Raw genomic sequence first — 22,452 nt, 5'->3', positions numbered from 1 at the left:
AATTCCTATTTAGTATGTACTTTATTTTCAAAGTATCTGTAATGCCTTGAACTAAATTACTACACATTCTTCAGTCCCCACTTCATAAAATTACTGGTATTTCATATGCATGAGCTGGAAGGAATCTTTAAAGGTTCATTCAATTCCTTCATTTCATAAATAAGGCACAAAGGAAGTTGAATAGCTTGATGAAATGCATCCAGCAAGTAAGGACAACACTGAAACTAGAGCCCCTATCTCTTAACACTGAGCCCAATGCCCTTTTAAATATACAATGATGCCTTCCTTCTGGACTACATAAAATTCCAAGATAAATCATTGGAATCAATGCCTTTTAAAGTGGATGTTGCTTTATAATAAATCCTAAAAGCCAACCTGTAATTAAATCTCCATCCATGCTTCATTACAGCCATGTTCTAAAAGGGAAAAAAATCCAGCAAAAATTTAATGACAATCAAAACAAAGTTTTCTGACAGAATTTGCACAATTATGGAAAAAGAAAGTAGCAAACATGTTCCTAGCCAAGAATATGTAGTCAGCCTAAACCATAAGTTAAATATTTTTATAACCTTCAAACAATAGTAAACATAACATTTGCCCAGTTAATCAATTAAATTAATGTTTACCACGTACTACAGATTTTAAATAGATGCTTAGTTTCTGTGGTGCCAACTTTCCGACTATGGCATGATCTAGATTTTAAAGTGTTCATATTTGTAAAAATAAGATTAGTAATACCTAACTTACAGGTCTGATGTAAAGACTAAAGGTTAAACATGTGAAAACACTCATCACATACTCTCTACAGTTATTTTTTTTCCTAAAGAAGGAAAAATTCAATGTGAGGACATGCAAAATACCTTAGATACATGTGTATGAAAATTTTTTTTCTAGAAAGGGCAAATATGAATAATTCCTGCATTTTTAAAATTATTTTTAATAAAGAGCCTTTATTAAAGACTGTATCCTTCTCACTTTAAGACATCATTCGTCCTACTTTTGCATCTTATCTCTCAATACCTCCTAGCATTTTGTTTATATCTTCTCTTGTGGAATTTGTCACCTTGCCATGGACATCGTTTATTCAAGATATATACTTTTCCAGATGGCTTCAATGGGGAATTCTACCAAACATACAAAGAAGAACTTATACCGATCCTTCTTAAACTCTTCCAAAAGACTGAAGAGGGAACACTCCCAAAGTCATTCTATGAAGCCACCATCACCCTGATACCTAAACCACACAAAGACAATACCAAAAAAGAAAACTAAAGGCCAATATCTCTGATGAATAGAGATGCAAAAATTCTCCACAAAATATTAGCAAACCAAATCCAACAAGACATAAGAAAGATCATACACCACAATCAAGTTGGATTCATCCCAGACTCACACGGATGGTTCAACATATGCAAATCAATGTGATACACCACATCAACAAAAGAAAAGACAAAAATCTCATGATCATCTCAATACACACAGAAAAAACATTTAATAAAATTCAACATCCAATCATGATAAAAGCTCTTACCAAAGTGAGTAGAGAGGGAACATATCTCAACATAATAAAAGCTATTTATGACAAACCTACAGTTAACATAATACTCAATGGTGAAAAGCTGAAAGTCTTCCTGCTAAAATCCAGAATAAGACAAGAATGCCCATGTTCACCACTTATATTCAACATAGTATTAGAAATCCTAGCCACAGCAATCAGACAGTAAAAAGAAATATAGGGTATCCAAATTGGAAGAGACGAGGTAAAATTGACATTATATGCAGATGACATGCTACTATATATAGAAAATCCTAAAGACTCCACAAAAATCTACCAGAACTGATAAATTCAGCAAGGGAGCAGGATACAAGATTAACATAGAGAAATCGGTTGCATTTATGCTCACAATGAAATATCATAAAGGGAAAGTTAAAAATCCAATCCCTTTTAAAATCGCATCAAAAAAAAAAATACTTAGGAATAAACCTGACCAAGGAGATGAGAGACTTATATGCTGAGAAATATAAAACATTGATAAAGGAAACTGAAGATGATTCAAAGAAATGGAAAAATACCCTATGCTTTTGGATTAGAAGAATTAATACTGTTAAAATGGCCATACTACCTAAAGCAATCTACAGAGTTAATATGATCCCTGTCAAATTACCCATGACATTTTTCACAGAACTAGATTAATTCTAAAATCTATATGGAACCATAAAAGACCCAGAATTGCCAAAGCAATCCTGCAGAAAAAAAAAAAAAAACAAAGCTGGAGGCATAACCCTCCCAAACTTCAGACAATACTACAAAGCTACAGCAATCAAAATAGCATGGTATTGGGAATCCCCTGGCAGTCCAGTGGTTAGGACTTGGTGCTTTCACTGCCAGGGCCCAGGTTCAATCCCTGGTTGGGGAAATACACAAGCCATGCAGCATGGCCAAAAAGGAAAAACAAAACAAAACATGGTATTGGCACAAAAACAGACATATGGATCAATGGTACAGAACAGAAAGTCCAGAAATAAACCCACACACCTACGGTCAATTAATTTGCAACAAAGGAGGCAAGAATATACAATGGAGAAGACAGCCTCTTCAGCAAATGGTGTTGGGAAAGCTGGACAGCCGCATGCAAATCAATGTTAGAACACACCCTCACACCATACACAAAAATAAACTCAAAATGGCTTAAAGACAAATATAAAACATGACTCCATAAAACTCCTACAAGAGTACACAGGCAAAACATTCTCTGACATAAATCATATCAATGTTTTCTTAAGGCAGTCTCCCAAGGAACAGAAATAAAAGCAAAAATAAACAAATGGGACCCAATCAAACTTATAAGCTTTTGCACAACTAAGGAAACCTCCAACAAAACAAAAGACAACCTACAGACTAGGAGAAAATATTTGCATATGATGCGACTGACAAGGGCTTAATTTCCAAAATATACAAACAGCTCATACAACTCAGTAACAAAAAAACAAAGAACCCAATCAAAAAATGGGTAGATTACCTAAACAGACATTTCTCCAAAGAAGACATACAAATGGCCAACAGGCATACGAAAAAATGCTCAATATCACTAATTATTAGGGAAATGTAAATCAAAACTACAATGAGGTACCACCTCATACTGGTCAGAATGGCCATCATTAAAAGGTCTACAAATAACAAAGGCTGGAGAGGATGTGGAGAAAAGGGAACCCTCCTACCCTGCTGGTGGGAATATAAATTGGTGCAGCCACTATGAAAAACAGTATGGAGGTTCCTTAAAAAGTAGAGCTTAAAAACAGAGCTGCCATATGATTCAGCAATCCCACTCCTGGCAACAGAACCGGCCAAAACTCTAATTTGAAAAGATACATGCACCCCCATACTCATGGCAGCACTATTTACAATAGCCAAGACATGGAAACAACCTAAATGTCCATCAAAAGATGAATGGATAAAGAAGGTGTGGTATATTTACACAATGGAGTATTTACTCAACCATAAAAATAGTGAAATAATGCCATTTGCAGCAACATGGATGAACCTAGAGATTATCATACTAAATAAAGTCAAAAAGAGAAAGACAAATATCGTATGATACCACTTATATGTGGAATCTAAAATACAACACAAATGAACTTATTTACAAAACAGAAACAGATTCACAGACATAGAAAATAAACATGGTTACCAAAGTGGAAAGGGGGTGAGGGAGGGATAAACAAGGAGTTTGGGATTAGCAGATACAAACTACTATATGTAAAATAGATAAGCAACACAGTCCTACTGTATAACACAGGGACCTATATTCAATATCCTGCAATAAACCACAACAGAAAAGAAGATGAAGAACATATGTATGTATAACTGAATCACTTTGCTGTATACCAGAAACTAACACAACACTATAAATCAACTATACTTCAATTTAAAATTAAAAAAATAGATACTTTCATTAAGGGTCAAATGTACCTCAAGCACTGGAAATACAAAAATAATTAAAAGAATAGTCATTTGTCCTCAAGGAGCCCATGTTCTACTGGGAACAACAGATAAGTAAGCAGATGATTATAAATATGCAGTCACAGACAATACATGAGAAAGATAAAAGTACATGGGAAAAAAATTACCTAAAGGCAGGGAAAGTAAGGGAATAAATCTATCTGTGGATGTGGGCAATCTCAGCTGTTAATGGGTAAATTAATATTAACAAGACTGCTGTAGATCAAAGAACACTATTATGAAATAAGATTAAAAGCAAGTCAAGGTAATTCAAGCACAGATTCATAATACTAAATGATGATAAAAAATAAAACCTAATCTTAGACTACATATTACAGAGGCTTCATAATCTACATAAGCCTATGTTAATAATATAGAAGGAATATTCTGAGATTGTATGTTTGATACTTTAATAAGAAGAAAAATCAAAAGAAATATTAATAAATAAAAATAAACATTTCACAGCCCTAGAACACTTGTTATGAAACCCAAGAGAAATTTTGGAAAGGCTATTATAGCTTTAAAGCAAATAAACTATCAATATGTTTGAACAAATTTTATTTCCTTAAAACATTTAACTTCATCCAATAAATAATGTTTACCTATTAGCATTCAACTGGGGCACTGAACAGTATGTCATCTCCTGCAATTTCCAACACTTCCTGACCAACATGAAAATCAGGACATACCTTGGCATTCTGCAATTTAACCATACCATACCAATACTTTATTCATTTCTGAGAAGAATGAAAAACATACTGATTTTATAACAGTGATTTTATAATGCTGAACTAATAAAAGCAAAGTCACTATCACTTTGTTTAGGATCAAAATTAGACTTTAAATAAGGGTATACAAAATTTCATCTGATGAGCAGACCCAAAACACAGCTTCTTCCAAATTACTATTAATACTTATGAAAGATGCAGAAAATAATAAAAACTCAGACTATCAAAGAAATAAGAGCCATCATGTCAGAATCTGGAAGAATTCTTCAGTAACTTATAACCATATTTAACTCATGAAACAAAAAATATCCAAACTACTACACAACCCCAACTGTAACTTATCTCAGAGACCCAATGATAAAATGGGACAGAAACCTTTATGTAGTCAGAGCACTGTTCAACTTTCCTTTCCCTACAGTCTCTTCCCAATTCTTTCCTTATTATTTAATTAGCTAGGCTATGTCAGAGAACAACTCCTGGAGGATGGGGGAAGTAGAATGAAAAACTGTATTCTAGGTGGTAAGAAGCAGAACAAGAAGAATCTCAGTAGTTGTCCATGATGCCAATTGTACTCGGAGTTGGGAAATCTACTCTAGCGCCACAGTTGAAACGACTTAAAGATATTAGAACAGAGGAAAACAGACTGAGAGCTATACAAATCAATTTGTACTCCAACTATGGAGTTGAAAAGGGTATTCACTCAATATGCAAGTAGATCAATATGCAAGTAGATCAATATGCAAGTAGAACAAAGGAAAGCCCCGCAGACTTAGAGGATAAAAAGTGTGACCTTCCTAAAACAGGAGCAGTAAGCCCTAAGTAAAGAACAGGATAAGGGTGGGGGTGGGGGAGGCATGGAAGAGAGATGAAATAAGGAAAGATGATAAGAAAGCTAAAATCACAATAGTGAGATATAAAATCTCTACTCTTGCAACAGAAAGCAAAAATGAATCAAGCAAAAAATACAAATCATGACATGAAAAACTTGAGAAACTCTCACCAAAGCATGCTACAATCTGGTGTCAAGTTCAAAAGCCACATGACATTAGTGACTACCATATATCCAGCACAGGTTTAGAGTGATTATGTCTAGTACAATGTCACACAGCTAGTTAGTAGAACCAAGATGCAACTTTAAGTCCTTCTAACTCCAAAGCCTATGCTCTTTACGTCTGAGGAAACTATCAGAAGTTAACATACATCCAACCCTCAAGTATTCAATTCATACTTGCAAAATCCTGACTGGAGGATGAAACTTACTGGCAGTTCAACTAAATATTTTAAAAACAAAACAAAACCATAAAGCCCATTTTATATAATGCCAATATATAAAACAAATGTCAATTTCAAAAGTGAAAATTAATGAAATTCTTATTATAAAACAAACATTGTTTATATTATCCTCAACTTAAAATAACACAAATGGCCATTAATAAGAGACTGAATTAAGTAAACTGTAATATTTTCATATAATAGAATGCTACATAGTGATGAAAATAAACTACCACCACAAACTTCAACATGATGGAATCTTAGCAAGATAATATTGCGCCCCTTCCCACAAAAAAAGGCAAGACACAGTACATACATCATTTATATACTTATGTAAAAGTTAAAACAGAAAAATCTTAATTATATTGTTTAGTGATGTTTACCTAGTGGTAAAACCGTAGGGAAACACACGGTTGTAATTACCATAAAAGTCAAAAACACGAATGGGGCCAGGAAATACTGAGGAGGGTTGGTTTGGGAAGTGATGATCTGGAGGCTTTTGGGGTGCTGACAATGTTTGTTTTCTCAATCTGGGAGGTGGTTGCATGAGTATTTATATATAAATACTATCTATTATAGTGTGGATTATTCTTTTATGTATTTTTGTATAATAGTTACATTTTACAAATTAGAAAGGTTTAAATAAAATGAATGTAATAAATGAAAACTAAATGTAGGCACAGAAATAGGAAAATGTAAATAACACACTGACAATATATTGTACACATGTATTTTATATATATATGTATAAAACTATTGTGAATAAAGGGTTACTGTTAAGTAACCTGTTTCAGGGAAAAAAAAAGTAAAATTCTTATTAGATAAGTCTATTATGTACACAAATTATGAACATGATACTTTATGTGTATCATTGTATATTTATAACAATATTCATGTATACTATATCCAATACCTGTTTTGGTTACTTCAAAATCACAGATGTTAAACATGACTGTCATGAACATCAAACTATACATTTTATGTCATCATCTGGAAGATATATATTGTTTGAAAACTCTGGATTATTTATGAACCACTTAACAGAAGGGGACATACAGGTTTTCTCATGAAAATACTTTATCTTAAATTCATGTAGTAACAATTACATAAATTAAAGTATTAGTTAAATATAACGGATATTTCCGGGACTTTCCTGATGGTCCAGTGGTAAAGAATCCGCCTGGCAATGCAGGGGACATGGGTTCGAGCCCTGGTTGGGGAACTAAGATCCCACATGCCATGGGGCAACTAAGCCTGTGTGCCACAACTGTTGAGCTCGCGTGCCTCAACGAGACAGCCCACATGCCGCAAACTACAGAGCCCACACTCTGGAGCCTGCGCATCACAACTAGAGAGAAAACCCACATGCCACAACTAGACAGAAACCCGAGCAGACCACGAGCCATAACAAAAAGATCCCGCGTGACTCAACAAAAAGATCCCGTGTGCTGCAACTAAAACCCAATGCAGCCAAAAAAATAAGGAAAATAAATAAATAAAATAAATTAAAAAAAAAAAATACAGTGTATATTTCTTAATAATCCATAATCATGTCAGCCAGAAACTGGGAGTTGTCCTGGACTACCTCCTCCTCCTACCTTAGCCCCCATATTCAATCAACCACCAACTTCTGTGAAACTTAACAGTTTAACATCTCTTGAATCAACTACTTTTCTCCACTAATTTCTCTCCTTCTCCACTTTCATCACTCTGGTCTAAGCCAGTATCCTCTGTGACCTAGGCTCTCCTAACTGATTTCACTACATTTCCTCCTGTTCCTCTTCAATCCACTGCAACCAAAGTAATTATTTAAATTTTTAAAAAATATTAAATGATTACGACATTCCCTTGCTTTAATGAAAACTCTTCAATGACTTCCCATAGCACTTAACATAAAGATCAAAATACTTGACTAAAAACTCTCCAGGATCCTGCCTAGGGATTCCAAACTCAACAACAACCAGGTTAAACACTGATTCATTAAATTTACTTATCGGGCAACTTAACTGAGTGGCATAAAATGAACAGTCCATGCCCCACTAGAGGGAGTAGCAGCTGCCTGGATCCAGCTGAGCATTGCCATCTGAAAATACAGACTTGGATGTTGTTATATCCTCTCATTTTTCAACAGAAGCCAGAAATCCAGACTTTTGTGTGAAATTTTCCTGATATGTCAATGCTGGTAACTCATTCAAACTTTCCAAACAATAAGGAGGCCAAATCTGACCTGTCATCTAGTCTCTTCACCTAGCCGCACACCACTAACCTCTACACCAGCCATACTGAATCTGAATATTTCTCAGATCCTCAGTGATACTGAAACCGAGCAGGACCCTATGGGGGCCTCCAGGGCACAAAACCCTTTCTGCTTCTGGTTTCTTGTTTGTAGGAAAAAGGCTTTCCACCTCCAAGACCTTTCCTAAGTTCCACAGTGCAGATTCAGTTACTAATCAGGGGAGTGAGGGAACAGCAGAGAGAAACAATAGTGCAGTGATGGGGCAGGGGCCTGGTTCTTCCTCAGGGCTGTGCATAACAATCTCATACATATCTCTGAGTTCTTCTACAGGAACTAGGGCCCCCATCCAGGTGGAGGGTGGTATTTTCAGGCTGAGCACAAGCATGTGGACCTCCGACTAGTTGGAACCAGAAGGCTGATGACTGAAATTCCTAGAATACCATGCTGTTACCTGACCACCAACCAATCAGAAGTAGGTCACACACCCTGCAGCTCTCCCCTGAAATTTTGCCTATAAAAACTCTTCCCCCAAAACCTTTGGGGGAGTTCGGGTCTTTTGAGCATGAATCACCATTCTCCTTGATTGGCCCTTGCAATAAACCCTTCTCCACTCCAAACTCTGACGTTTTGGTTTGTTTGGCCTCACTGCGCATCAGGCACATAACTTGGGTTCAACAACAGTACTACTTAGGGCTCTCACACATGTTGTGTCCTCTGCTTTGACCACTTTTTTTCCCACAACTCTACCTGACCTAGCAATCTCCTACTTGTAAGCTTCTCAGCAGTTGTTTCCTGAAGAAGCCTTCCCTACTCCCACTGCCTGTCCCCGTGACCCCCACTCCACAGGCTAAAACACATCATTATGTGCTCTGATAACACTGGGTACACCTTCATAACACTCATCACACCTAAAAAATAAATTTGTTTATTTAATGCCTGTCATCCCCTCCCACCCCTCCCCCAAGATGCGAAGCTCCATAAAAGTCGGGCCTGATACACAGCAGACATGCAATACACATTTGTTGCTGAATAGTTTGGTTATAAAATATTCCTTTAGACAATAAGGGTCTGGTGTACTTTTAAAATATTAATTAACCTCTACCCAACTTTTTAGGAACATCTACAATATTTTAAGGTAAGTAGACTCAGAATTAAAATATTCAATTAAAACTATAATTAATGATAACTAATATTTATTGAGCATTTACTAAATGCTAAGAACTATGTTGAGCACTTCACGTGTACTATCTCATTCAATATAACAATCTATAAAGTGATGCCACTATCATCCAGAGGAAGCAACTTATGCATAGAGTTTAAAAATTTGCTCAAAATCACACATCTAATCAGTGACAAACTAGGGTACGAATCCATGCAGTCTGACTCCAGAGCTTAAGCACCTAACTACACTAATTAAGAAAAGCCAATTCAACAAGTGTCTGTTAAATACTGTAAGTAAGAAATAATGGCCATGATTTATTTTTCATTACTTCTCTGTCAAAGTAAGGTTCCTCATCCCTCTATCCTGCACTCCTCTCCACACAAATAAAATTAAGATAAATCATCAAGTTGTATTTTCCAAATTAAGAAAGATGGTTCTTTGACCCACATCCAAAATAAGCATGATCTTAGTACCAACTATATACCTCTTAAAATGCTATCTTTCCGAATTATTTTTAAATGTTAATGTTTATATATTAATGTTTTACATTACAGTCTTATTGGAATGATCTCTAATTTGAAATGTATTTCATTGATCAAATTAGAAGAATTCTTATAACTACAGACTGTGTTTTCAGATACGGTGACAATCGATATAAAAATAAACTGGGGGGGGACCTTCAAGATGGCGGAGAAGTAAGACTTGAAGATCACCTTCCTCCCCACAAATATATCAAAAATACATCTACATGTGGAACAACTCCTATAGAACACCTACTGAACGCTGGAAAAAGACCTCAGAACTCCCAAAAGGCAAGAAACTCCCCATGTACCTGGACAGGGCAAAAGAAAAAAGGAAAAACAGAGGCAAAAGAATAGGGACCTGCACCTCTGGGAGGCAGCTGTGAAGGAGAAAAAGTTCCCACACACTAGGAAGCCCCTTCATTAGCAAAGACAGGAGGTGGGTGGGGGGAGCTTCCACACACAGGATCAGTGCCGACCAAGACTCACCAGCCAGAGAGGCTTGTTTGTTCACCCGCTGGGGCGGGTGGGGGCTGGGAGCCGAGGCTCGGGATTTGGAGGTCAGATCCCAGGGAGAGGACTGGGGTTGGCTGCATGAACACAGCCTGAAGGGGGCTAGTACACCACAGCTAGCCTGGATGGAGTCCAGGAAAAAGTCTGGACCTGCCTAAGAAGCAAGAAACCACTGTTTTAGGAGGCGCGAGGAGAGGGGATTCAGAGCACCGCCTAAATGAGCTCCAGAGACAGGCGTGAGCCACAACTATCAGCGCGGACCCCAGAGACAGGCATGAAACGCTAACGCTGCTGCTGCCGCCACCAATAAGCCTGTGTACAGGCACAGGGCACTATCCACACCTCCCCCTCCCGGGAGCCTGTGCAGCCCGCCACTGCCAGGGTCCCGTGATGCAGGGACAACTTCCCCGGGAGAACACATGGCACGCCTCAGGCTGTTGCAACGTCACACCAGCCTCTGGCGCCACAGGCTCACCCCACCCTGTACCCCTCCCTCCCCCCCAACCCCCCTCCTGAGTGAGCCAGAGCCCCCTAATCAGCTGCTACTTTAACCCCATCCTGTCTGGGTGGGAACAGACGCCCTCAGGTGAACTACATGCAGAGGTGGGGCCAAATCCAAAGCTGAACCCCAGAAGCCATGCAAACAAAGAGAAAGGGAAATTTCTCCCAGCAGCCTCAGGAGCAGCGGATTAAATCTCCACAATCAACTTGATGTACCCTGCATCTGTGGAATACCTGAATAGACAACGAATCATCCCAAATTGAGAAGGTGGACTTTGGGAGCAACTGTAGACTTTGGGTTTGCTTTTGGCAACTAATTTGTTTCTGGCTTTATGTTTATCTTAGTTTAGTATTTAGAGCTTATTATCATTGGTAGATTTGTTTATTGATTTGGTTGCTCTCTTTTTCTTTTTTGTATATATTTTTATCCTTTATCTCTTTTTGTGAATGTGTATGTGTATACTTCTTTGTGTGGTTTTGTCTGTATAGCTTTGCTTTTACCATGTGTTCTAGGATTCTCTCCTTTATTTTTTTTTCTTTTTTTAGTACAGTTTTTAGTGCTTGTTAACATTGGTGGTTTTATTTTTTGCTTTGGTTGCTCTCTTCTTTTTTTATTACTGTTTTATTTTAAACAATATTTTTATTTTAATAACTTTACTTTATTAATTGTTTTTAAATTATTTTTCCTCCCCTTTCTTTTGAGCTGTGTGGCTGACAGGGTCTTGGTACTCCAGCCAGGTGTCAGGCCTGAGCCTCTGAGGTGGGAGACCCAAGTTCAGGACACTGGTCCACCAGAGACCTCCCAGCCCCACGGAGTATCAAATGGCGAAAGCTCTACCAGAGATCTCTATCTCAACGCTGATGCAGCTCTACTCAACGACCAGCAAGCTACAGTGCTGGACCCCTATGCCAAACAATTAGCAAGACAGGAACACAACCCCACCCATTAGCACAGATGCTGCCTAAAATCGTAATAAGTTCACAGACACCCCAAAACACACCACTGGACGTGGTCCTGCCCACCACAAAGAAAAGATCCAGCCTCATCCACCAGAACACAGGCACCAGTCCCCTCCACCGGGAACCCTACACAACCCACTGAACCAACCTTACCCACTGGGAGCAGACAGCAAAAACAACGGGAACTACGAACCTGCTAACTGAAAAAAGGAGACCCCAAACACAGTAAGTTAAGCAAAATGAAAAGACACAGAAATATGCAGCAGATGAAAAAAGCAAGGTAAAAACCCACCAGACCAAACAAATGAAGAAGAAATAGGCAGTCTACCGGAAAAAGAATTCAGAGTAATGATAGTAAAGATGATCCAAAATCTTGGAAACAGAACAGAGAAAATATAAGAAACATTTAACAAGGACCTAGAAGAACTAAAGAGCAAACAAACAATGATGAACAACACAATAAATGAAACTAAAGATTCTCTAGAAGAAATCAATCGAGAATAACTGAGGCAGAAGAAAGGATAAGTGACCTGGAAGGTAAAATAGTTGAAATAACTACCACAGAGTACAATGAAGAAAAAAGAATGAAAAGAACTAAGGACAGTCTCAGAGACCTCTGGGACAACATTACACGCACCAACATACGAATTATAGGGTCCCAGAAAAAGAAGAGAAAAAGAAAAGAATTGAAAAAATATTTGAAGAGATTGTAGTTGAAAACATCCCTAAAATGGGAAAGGAAATAGTCAATCAAGTCCAGGAAGCACAGAGAGTCCCATACAGGATAAATCCAAGGAGAAACACGTCAAGACACATATTAATCAAACTATCAAAAACTAAATTCAAAGAAAAAATATTAAAAGCAGCAAGGGAAAAGCAACAAATAACATACAAGGGAATCCCCATAAGGTTAACAGCTGATCTTTCAGCAGAAACTCCACAAGCCAGAAGGGAGTGGCAGGACATATTTAAAGGGATGAAAGGGAAAAACCTACAACCAAGATTACTCTACCCAGCAAGGATCTCATTCAGATTTGATGGAGAAATTAAAACCTTTACAGACAAGCAAAAGCTAAGAGAATTCAGCACCACCAAACCAGCTTTACAACAAATGCTAAAGGAACTTCTCTAGGCAGGAAACACAAGAGGAGGAAAAGACCTGCAATAACTAAACCCAAACCAATTAAGAAAATGGTAATAGGAACATACAAATTGATAACTACCTTACATGTAAATGGATTAAATGCTACCACCAAAATACACAGACTGGCTGAATGGATACAAAAACAAGACCCATATATATGCTGTCTACAAGAGAGCCACTTCAGACCTAGGGACACATGCAGACTGAAAGTGAGGGGATGGAAAAGATATTCCATGCAAATGGAAATCAAAGAAAGCTGGCATAGCACTTCTCATATCTGACAAAATAGACTTTAAAATAAAAACAATTACAAGAGACAAAAAAAGACACTACATAATGATCAAGGGATCAATCCAAGAAGATACAACAATTGTAAATATTTATGCACCCAACATAGGAGCACCTCAATACATAAGGCAAATGTTAACAGCCATAAAAGGGGAAATCGACAGTAACACAATCATAGTAGGGGACTTTAACACCCCACTTTCACCAATGGGCAGATCATCCAAAATGAAAATAAATAAGGAAACACAAGCTTTAAATGATACATTAAACAAAATGGACTTAATTGATATTTATAGGACATTCCAGCCAAAAACAACAGAATACACTTTCATCCTCAGGGCTCATGGAACATTCCCCAGGATAGATCATACTTTGGGCCACAAATCAAGCACTGGTAAATTTAAGAAAACTGAAATCGTATCAAGCATCTTTTCCAACCACAGTCCTATGACACTAGATATCAATTACAAGAAAAAATCTGTGAAAAATACAAACACAGGGAGGTTAAACAATACACTACTAAATAACTAAGAGATCACCAAAGAAATCTAAGAGGAAATCAAAAAATACCTAGAAACAAATGACAATGAAAACACAACGACCCAAAACCTATGGCATGCAGCAAAAGCAGTTCTAAGAAGGAAGTTTATAGCAATACAATCCTACCTCAAGAAACAAGAAACATCTCAAATAACCTAACCTTACACCTAAAGCAATTAGAGAAAGAAGAACAAAAAACCCTCAAAGTTAGCAGAAGGAAAGAAATCATAAAGATCAGATCAGAAATAAATGAAAAAGAAATGAAGGAAACAACAGCAAAGATGAATAAAACTAAAAGCTGGTTCTTTGAGAAGATAAACAAAATTGATAAACCATTAGCCAGAATCATCAAGAAAAAAACAGAGAAGACTCAAATCAGTAGAATTAGAATCAAAAAGGAGAAGTAACAACTGACACCGCAGAAATACAAAGGATCATGAGAGATTACTGCAAGCAACTATATGCGAATAAAATGGACAACCTGGAAGAAATGGACAAATTCTTAGAAAAGCACAACCTTCTGAGACTGAACCAGGAAGAAATAGAAAATATAAACAGACCAATCACAAGCACTGCAATTGAAACTGTGATTAAAAATCTTCCAATGAACAAAAGCCCAGGACCAGATGGATTCACACGCAAACTCTATCAAACATTTAGAGAAGAGCTAACACCCATCCTTCTCAAACTCTTCCAAAATACAGCAGAGGGAGGAACATTCCCAAACTCTTTCTATGAGGCCACCATCACCCTGATATCAAAACCAGCCAAAGATGTCACAAAAAAAGAAAAAACTACAGGCCAATATCACTGATGAACATAGATGCAAAAATCCTCAATAAAATACTAGCAAACAGAATACAACAGCACATTAAAAAGACCATACATGGGGCTTCCCTGGTGGCGCAGTGGTTGAGAGGCTGCCTGCCGATGCAGGGGACACGGGTTCGTGCCCCAGTCCGGGGGGATCCCACACGCCGTGGAGCAGCTGGGTCCGTGAGCCACGGCCGCTGAGCCTGCGCGTCTGAAGCCTGTGCTCCACAACGGGAGAGGCCACAGCAGTGAGAGGCCCACGTACCGCAAAAAAAAAAAAAAAAAAAGACAATACACCATGATCAAGTAGGGTGTATCCTAGGAATGCAAGGATTCTTCAATATACACAAAACAACCAATGTGATAAACCATATTAACAAACTGAAGGAGAAAAACCATATGACCATCTCAATAAATTCTGAAAAAGCTTCTGACAAAATTCAACACCCACTTATGATAAAAACCCTCCAGAAAGTAGGCATAGAGGGAACTTACCTCAACATAATAAAGGCCATATATGACAAACCCACAGCAAACATCATTCTCAATGGTGAAAAACTGAAACAATTTCCACTAAGATCAGGAACAAGACAAGGTTGCCCACGCTCACTATTATTCAACACAGTCTTGGAAGTTTTAGCCAAAGCAATCGAGAAGAAAAACATATAAAAGGAATCCAATTTGGAAAAGTAGTAAAGCTGTCACTGTTTGCACATGACATGATACTATACATAGAGAATCCTAAAGATGCTACCAGAACACTACTAGAGCTAATCAATGAATTTGGTAATGTACCAGGATACAAAATTAATGCACAGAAATCTCTTGCATTCCTATACACTAATGATGAAAAATCTGAAAGAGAAATTAAGGAAACACTCCCATCTACCACTGCAACAAAAAGAATAAAATACCTAGGAATAAACCTACCTAAGGAGACAAAAGACCTGTATGCAGAAAACTATAAGACACTGATGAAAGAAATTAAAGATGATACCAACAGATGGAGAGATATACCATGTTCTTGGATTGGAAGAATCAACATTGTGAAAATAACTATACTACCCAAAGCAATCTACACATTCAACGCAATCCCTATCAAACTACCAATGGCATTTTTCACAGAATTAGAACAAAAAAATTTCACAATTTGTATAGAAACACAAAAGACCCCAAATAGCCAAAGCAATCTTAAGTAAAACGGAGCTGGTGGAATCAGGCTCCCCGACTTCAAACTGTACTACAAAGCTACAGTTATCAAGACAGTATGGTCCTGGCACAAAAACAGAAATACAGATCAATGGAACAGGATAGAAAGCCCAGAGATAAACCCACGCACCTGTGGTCACCTTATCGTTGATAAAGGAGGCAAGAATATACAATGGATAAAAGACAGCCTCTTCAATAAGTGGTGCTGGGAAAACTGGACAGCTACATGTAAAAGAATGAAGTTAGAACACTCCTGAACACCATACATAAAAATAAACTCAAAATGGATTAATGACCTAAATGTAAGGCCATACACCATAAAACTCTTAGAGGAAAACATAGAAAGAACACTCTTTGACATAAATCACAGCAAGATCCTTTTTGACCCACCTCCTAGAGAAACGGAAATAAAAACAAAAATAAACAAATGGGACCTAATGAAACTTCAAAGCTTTTGCACAGCAAAGGAAACCATAAACAAGACCAAAAGACAACTCTCAGAATGGGAGAAGATATTTGCAAACGAAGCAACTGACAAAGGATTCATCTCCAAAATATACAAGCAGTTCGTGCAGCTCAATATCAAAAAACAAACAACCCAATCAAAAAATGGCAGAAGATCTAAATAGACATTTCTCCAAAGAAGATATTCAGATTGCCAACAAATACATGAAAGGATGTTCAACATCACTAATCATTAGAGAAATGCAAATCAAAACTACAGTAAGGTATCACCTCACACCGGTCAGAATAGCCATCATCAAAAAATCTACAAACAGTAAATGCTGGAGATGGTGTGGAGAAAAGAGAACCCTCTTGCACTGTTCGTGGGAATGTAAATTGATACAGCCACTATGGAAAACAGTATGGAGGATCCTTAAAAAACTACAATTAGAACTACCATACGACCCAGCAATCCCACTACTGGGCATATACCCTAAGAAAACCATAATTCAAAAAGAGTCATGTACCACAGTGTTCATTGTAGCTCTATTTACAACAGCCAGGACATGGAAGCAACCTAAGTGTCCATCGACAGATGAATGGATAAAGAAGATGTGGAACATATGTACAATGGAATACTACTCAGCCATAAAAAGAAACGAAGCTGAGTTATTTGTAGTGAGATGGATGGACCTAGAGACTGTCATACAGAGTGAAGTGAATCAGAAAAAGAAAAACAAATACTGTATGCTAACACATATATATGGCATCTAAAAAAAAAAAATGGTTCTGAAGAACCTAGGAGCAGGACAGGAATAAAGACGCAGACATAAGAGAATGGACTAGAGGACATGGGAGGGGGAAGGGTAAGCTGGGACGAAGTGAGAGAGCGGCATGGACATATATACACTACCAAATGTAAAATAGATAGCTAGTGGGAAGCAGCTGCATAGCACAAGGAGATCAGCTTGGTGCTTCATGTCCACCTAGAGGGGTGGGATAGGCAGGGAGGGAGGGAGACGCAAGAGGGAGGAGATATGGGGTTATACGTATATGTATAGTTGATTCACTTTGTTATACAGCAGAAACTAACACACCATTGTAAAACAATTATACTCCAATAAAGATGTTAAAAAAAATAAACTGACATAACCACATAAAATATACACAAAGTTAATAGAGGGATCCCTCAATACCTGAACTCTATCTGAATTCTTGCCTTCCAAAACTCAGGAACCAAATAGATTTGAATAAGTTCTCACATGTACCACTTGTTACCCAGACTCTTACTACCCAAAACCCAGAATTTGGCTCACTCACCATCCCTTGTTAAGAGAACTCAATAACCAATCTCTCACTCCAAACTCCTGGATCCAACAGTCTTGTACACCAAAACAGAAGCATATGTATTCAAGGGCTATATAAATTTTAGAATTCTTGTTTTAAGAGATTTAAGCAGATTTTTTTTAATGTGAAAAAAATGGACATATCTGTATTTTCATTCAAATTTGAAATTTAAATTCCACTTAACGAAGAATTTTTCTACATGAACGTTTTTAAACTATAAAGTGCCATATTTTTTAACCTTTAGACCACACAAAATATAAAGTAAATTGTTAAGTATATGACAGACAACTTATAAGAGTTAAATAAAGTTAATTCATGGCTTCAAAGAGCTCTGAAGTCAGTCTCAACATCTTTTTTTAAAAAAAAAATACTTATTATAAATAACATGGGAAATAAGGTTTTCAAGGAAAACTACTTTCAGTGTTAATTTTTCAGCAACGTTATTTCACAGATTGTATCAGATTTTTCTTGAAGTCACAAATAGCAAAGGGCAAAACAGAACAAATGAAAAGAGTACAGAAGTTGAAAATGATGGCAAAAATTTCAAATTAATTTGGTTACAGACGAATGATATGAAACAATTTTAGAAGTAATTACTCCATAAGGTTCAGCCCAAAGTCAAAGAAACAGCAAGCAAAGAACAAATTAACTAGACTGAGAAAAAGGAAAAACCAGCTCTCATTACAACAGTGCATTTTTCTTAAGTATTTAACTTAGGATAACATTTGAACACAAGCTTTTTCAAAAACCTCGTGCATGATGAAAACTTACAACATCAGTTGAGAACATAACTAAAACATGATTTTTTTACATGCTCAAAAATTATTTTAAGAAATAGAGAAAAAAAGGGGAAAGGTTTAGCAGGTAAAAAACAAAACAAACAAACAAACAAAACTGTAGGTTTGAAGAAAGCAAACTACTTTCCCAGACTCTTTTGATACAAATTACATAAATGATTTAAAGAGACTGTAACTAGAGCTCCCATTTTATCCTAATTTGCCCATATTCTCCCAAGGGCTCACTTCGGATTTACTAATTTTTTTTTTTTTTTTTTTTTTTCCTTGCGTTATGCGGGCCTCTCACTGTTGTGGCCTCGGATTTACTAATTTTAAAGAATGTGAACACTTTAATCAAGCAAATTCTAAGAGTCATTCGATACACTCCATCTTTCACAGTTAGGAAAAAAAAACCAGCAAAATTAAATTTTAAAACATAACCAAACCTTGTCTACAAGAGTCACAAAGTGAGTGACTTAAGATTCAGTGATCTCTTTAACTTAACTGATTCCACACAGAGCACCAAAACACATCTATTGTGCCTGTGTTTGTCTTCCTAAAAAGCTAAGATTCACTACTAAGCTTTAACTACCAGCCAGAGATGAGAGCCCTTTGGGAGAGAACAAACCCAGAGAAGATGTCAGGATTCCATGGATCTATTTCACAGGGTGGCACAATGATTGAATGCAACACATTCTTAATAAATGAAGGCGCAGCATATGTCACTATTTCTTCAAATTAAATCTTCATACCTCCATGCCCAATTGTTCACATCAGACAAAACACCCCTGAGCACAAACACTCCTCCTACATAAAAGGAAGGAGCTGGACTTTGGTTGGGGCTCTAGGTGTCCTTCCAGTTTATGATTCTATTTAACTAGTTGTGAAAAAATACAACTCTCACGACTCAGGGAAAGTTACATTTTACTGCCAAAAAAATGACAGATTTGATGCAATAAACCATACCTTGCTCTGCCAAATGTTAATATCAGAACTTCTGAAATAAACAAACCTGTGTCTATGTTCATCTGGTCCATGGATCAGGAAGACTCCAGGGTTTTTAGCCCCTTTGCCGGCATCTACATGAGGAATTAACACATCTTCCAAACCCAGATCAAAACGTTTGTGTTTTGAAGAGTCTGGAAGGAAGAAGAATGCCCCAAAACACAGGGTGATGAAGGCACTTAGAATAAGGAGGAGGATAAACTTCTCAGAAAGTCTCAAGGTAGCCCTGTGATGCGGGAAGGAAGGCGGCCCTAGGTTCAGAGGTGGTATCCTTCGTCCAGAGAGGGGTAGCAGCGCTGGGGTAGTCATCGTTTACGCTCTTGGGCAGAATATTTTATAAAGTTCTCATCTTACATCAAATGTACGATACATTGAACAGTCTTCAGAATCCTGGCAAAAATGGGGAAACTCAATTTTCCTCCTCTTAAAGGACTGCTGTGCGTTTCAATAGGGCACCTCTTTCACGCTCATCCAATTACATGCAGAAATGAGTGTGGCCCCCAAACGATCACTAGTTTAAGCCCTGTGATACTTTCTTTGCCATCTGGCTCTCAGTACCTCACCGGATGATTACAAGTCTCCTCTTCATTCCTAAGGGTAGATCAGACAAGCAACACCGCACAGAGGATGCAAGGTGGGTTCTTCCATTCCTGAACCTCCGGGAGATGCTCCAACGTGGTTTCCCGCCCCAAAAGGGAGCCTGACGTGATCCAAGGAGCTGTAGAAGGTTCACTTGAGCTCCTCGGATGCTTCGATTGCAGAATCTCTGAACCTCAGTGGTGGAAAAACAAGGGGCTCCTCGGAAGTCAGTCAAACGGGAGGAGGGTCACCCGCCTCGCCGGGAAACCGAAGCAGCGGCGCTGGGCGAAAAGCAGGAAGAAGGGCTCGGACGCCCGCGCCTCCCGACGCTGTCCCCGGGCTCCGACGCTGCTCCCTCGACGGCTGGCGCGAAGGACATCCGCGTCCAAAATACCTGCGCCCTCCCAGCCGCGGCCGCCGCGGCCGCTGTCGCTACCGCTCGGGTCTGTCAGGGAGCGGAACTTCCTCCTCGGCGGCCACTGAGAAGCCCCGGCGTGAGCGGGGGGAGGGGAGGCGCTGCGGCCGCCCCCGCTCGGCTCCTCCTCCTCCTCTCAGCAGCGGGTTAAGTTAACCCAGGCGCCAGCTCCCAGAGCGAGGGCGCCTCTGACCCCGCCGTGCCCGGCCGCGGCGACCGAGCCTCCGCGACCCCGCGGCGTGGGAAGAAGCAAAGCCGCGGCCCCCCTGTCCGAGAACCCGGGGCAGGCGCCTGCTCATTCCTTGCTAAGCCCGGGGGCGGCGGCGGCCCCGGGCTCGCGAGAGCAGTCGCGCCTCGGGCGGGCAGAGGTCAGCTGCGTCTCCTTCCTCCCTGGCAGCCGTGGGGCACTGCCTGGCCGCCGTGGGGGCCTCCGCGGCGCAACCTCCGGTCGCTCGCAGCCGCTCGCTCTGGTGGTGGCGGCGACGGCTGCGGGAGAGGCAGCGCGTCCACGCGGTGCGGGGCTGCGGCCCGGTCCTCGTCCCGTGGCTCGTTAGGCCGGGAGGGCGCGGAGCAGCCGACTGCCGACACCCGTTGGGCACACTTCTGAGGGGAGCCGGCGTGCGGGGGTGGGGCGGATGGCTCGGGCCTGCCTCCGGCCCCGACTCGCGAGTGGGCGTCCCCGAGCAGCGGAGTGTGAGGTGCGCGCGCACGCTCCCGGCCTCGCCGCCGCCGCCGCCGCCGCCCCCGCCCCTTCCCCGCCCCACCCGGCCCGGCCCGCGCTCCGGCCTCGCGCTGGTGCTGCGGGCTCTAGCGCCCGCCCTCCCGCCCGTCGGCTGCGCGCCCCCCGGAAGCGTCCTGCAGCCGGCGTCTGGGCACGTGATGGGAGAAGGTCTACTGTTCGCGCTTCACTGATAACTTCACCTGTGCCAGGCTTCGGCATCGCCAGTTCGTGGGACTGACCCGGCATTTGGGAGGTTGGGGGCGGGGAGGGTAGGGTGGCTCAGGTCCCGAAGGCTTCGCTGCAATCCGAGGGTTACTAGGACTAAAGGGATCTGACGGCCAAGGTTAACGTTTAATATTGCTTTATGGAGATCGTGTCTTCAATTATGGACCATTGGTCCCTAGGGCTCAACGACTGAGTCTCCAACTTCCTTACAGCCCATGTGCATGTTGTTGGACACCCGAAGCTCGAGTCATCTCTACTGAGCAGCAACCGTGTGCCAGGCTCTGTGTTAAGAATAAAATGGCGACCTTCAGGTTAGGTTTCCTGGCTGAGGTGTCTCTGACAGCAGCCCATATGACCCTACAGGACAACAGCTTCCTCGTGGTTCAGTTTCTGGAAGACGTTCTCCCATGATCACACTCCTCACCACCACTCTTCCCATAAAAGAGATAATAAGTATGAACAAGAAGATGCTAAAATCCAAAAAGACAACAATGTTGTTTAAATTCAGGCTTAAAAGCACCCTTAAGTTGATTCTGTTAAGAATCTTAAGAACCATGTGATTAAGTCCAAAAAATTTCTGTGTAATACACAAATATTCTCACTTGTTTGATACTAAGATGTCAGTGCCTCTACATATCCTTAGTGATGACTGGGAGTTGGAGAGCAGTCCCTTCAGCGGCAGGGACAAAAGGTGAGCCTTAGTTAAAAATCAAGCAAAAATCCTCATCTTCACTGGCACAATTCGAAGTACAATTCCAGTCTGCAGTATTTCCAGAAGCTCTGCATATCTCACTATCTACCATATGCCAAAGAAGTCATTGTCATTGATTCACCAAATAAAGACATAAAAATGTTAAGTGCCACCTCTCACCCAGTCAGGCTGGCAGCCCAATCCAAAATGAAATTTTTTGTTGGACACTTGTGAAAAGTAGGTATAAGAAATTCCCTGCCTTCCCAATGTGTCTTTATAAAGTGTGCCAATTTTATGAATAAGTTTCTAATGCTGAGCCTCTTTGTAAGCCAAAGGAAGAGAAACACTTGGGTTTCCAACTA

At 39.7% G+C, this 22,452-nt stretch overlaps 1 protein-coding gene across 1 annotated transcript in view; it reads right to left on the bottom strand.

The window, feature by feature from the left end:
- MAN1A2 (mannosidase alpha class 1A member 2) overlaps positions 1-20,291 on the bottom strand; it is a 162,784-nt gene extending 142,493 nt beyond the window's left edge. Inside the window, exon 1 of the mRNA XM_007461625.1 lies at positions 19,467-20,291. Within this exon, the coding sequence (XP_007461687.1) occupies positions 19,467-19,768 (302 nt within the window). The 5' untranslated portion in view covers positions 19,769-20,291. The remainder of the gene's footprint in view (positions 1-19,466) is intronic.
- Between the last annotated feature and the right edge of the window lie 2,161 nt (positions 20,292-22,452).

Source organism: Lipotes vexillifer, unplaced genomic scaffold (assembly GCF_000442215.2).
Source record: "Lipotes vexillifer unplaced genomic scaffold, Lipotes_vexillifer_v1.1 scaffold858, whole genome shotgun sequence".
Taxonomy (NCBI): domain Eukaryota; kingdom Metazoa; phylum Chordata; class Mammalia; order Artiodactyla; family Lipotidae; genus Lipotes; species Lipotes vexillifer.
This window is presented reverse-complemented; position numbering and strand designations above follow the sequence as displayed.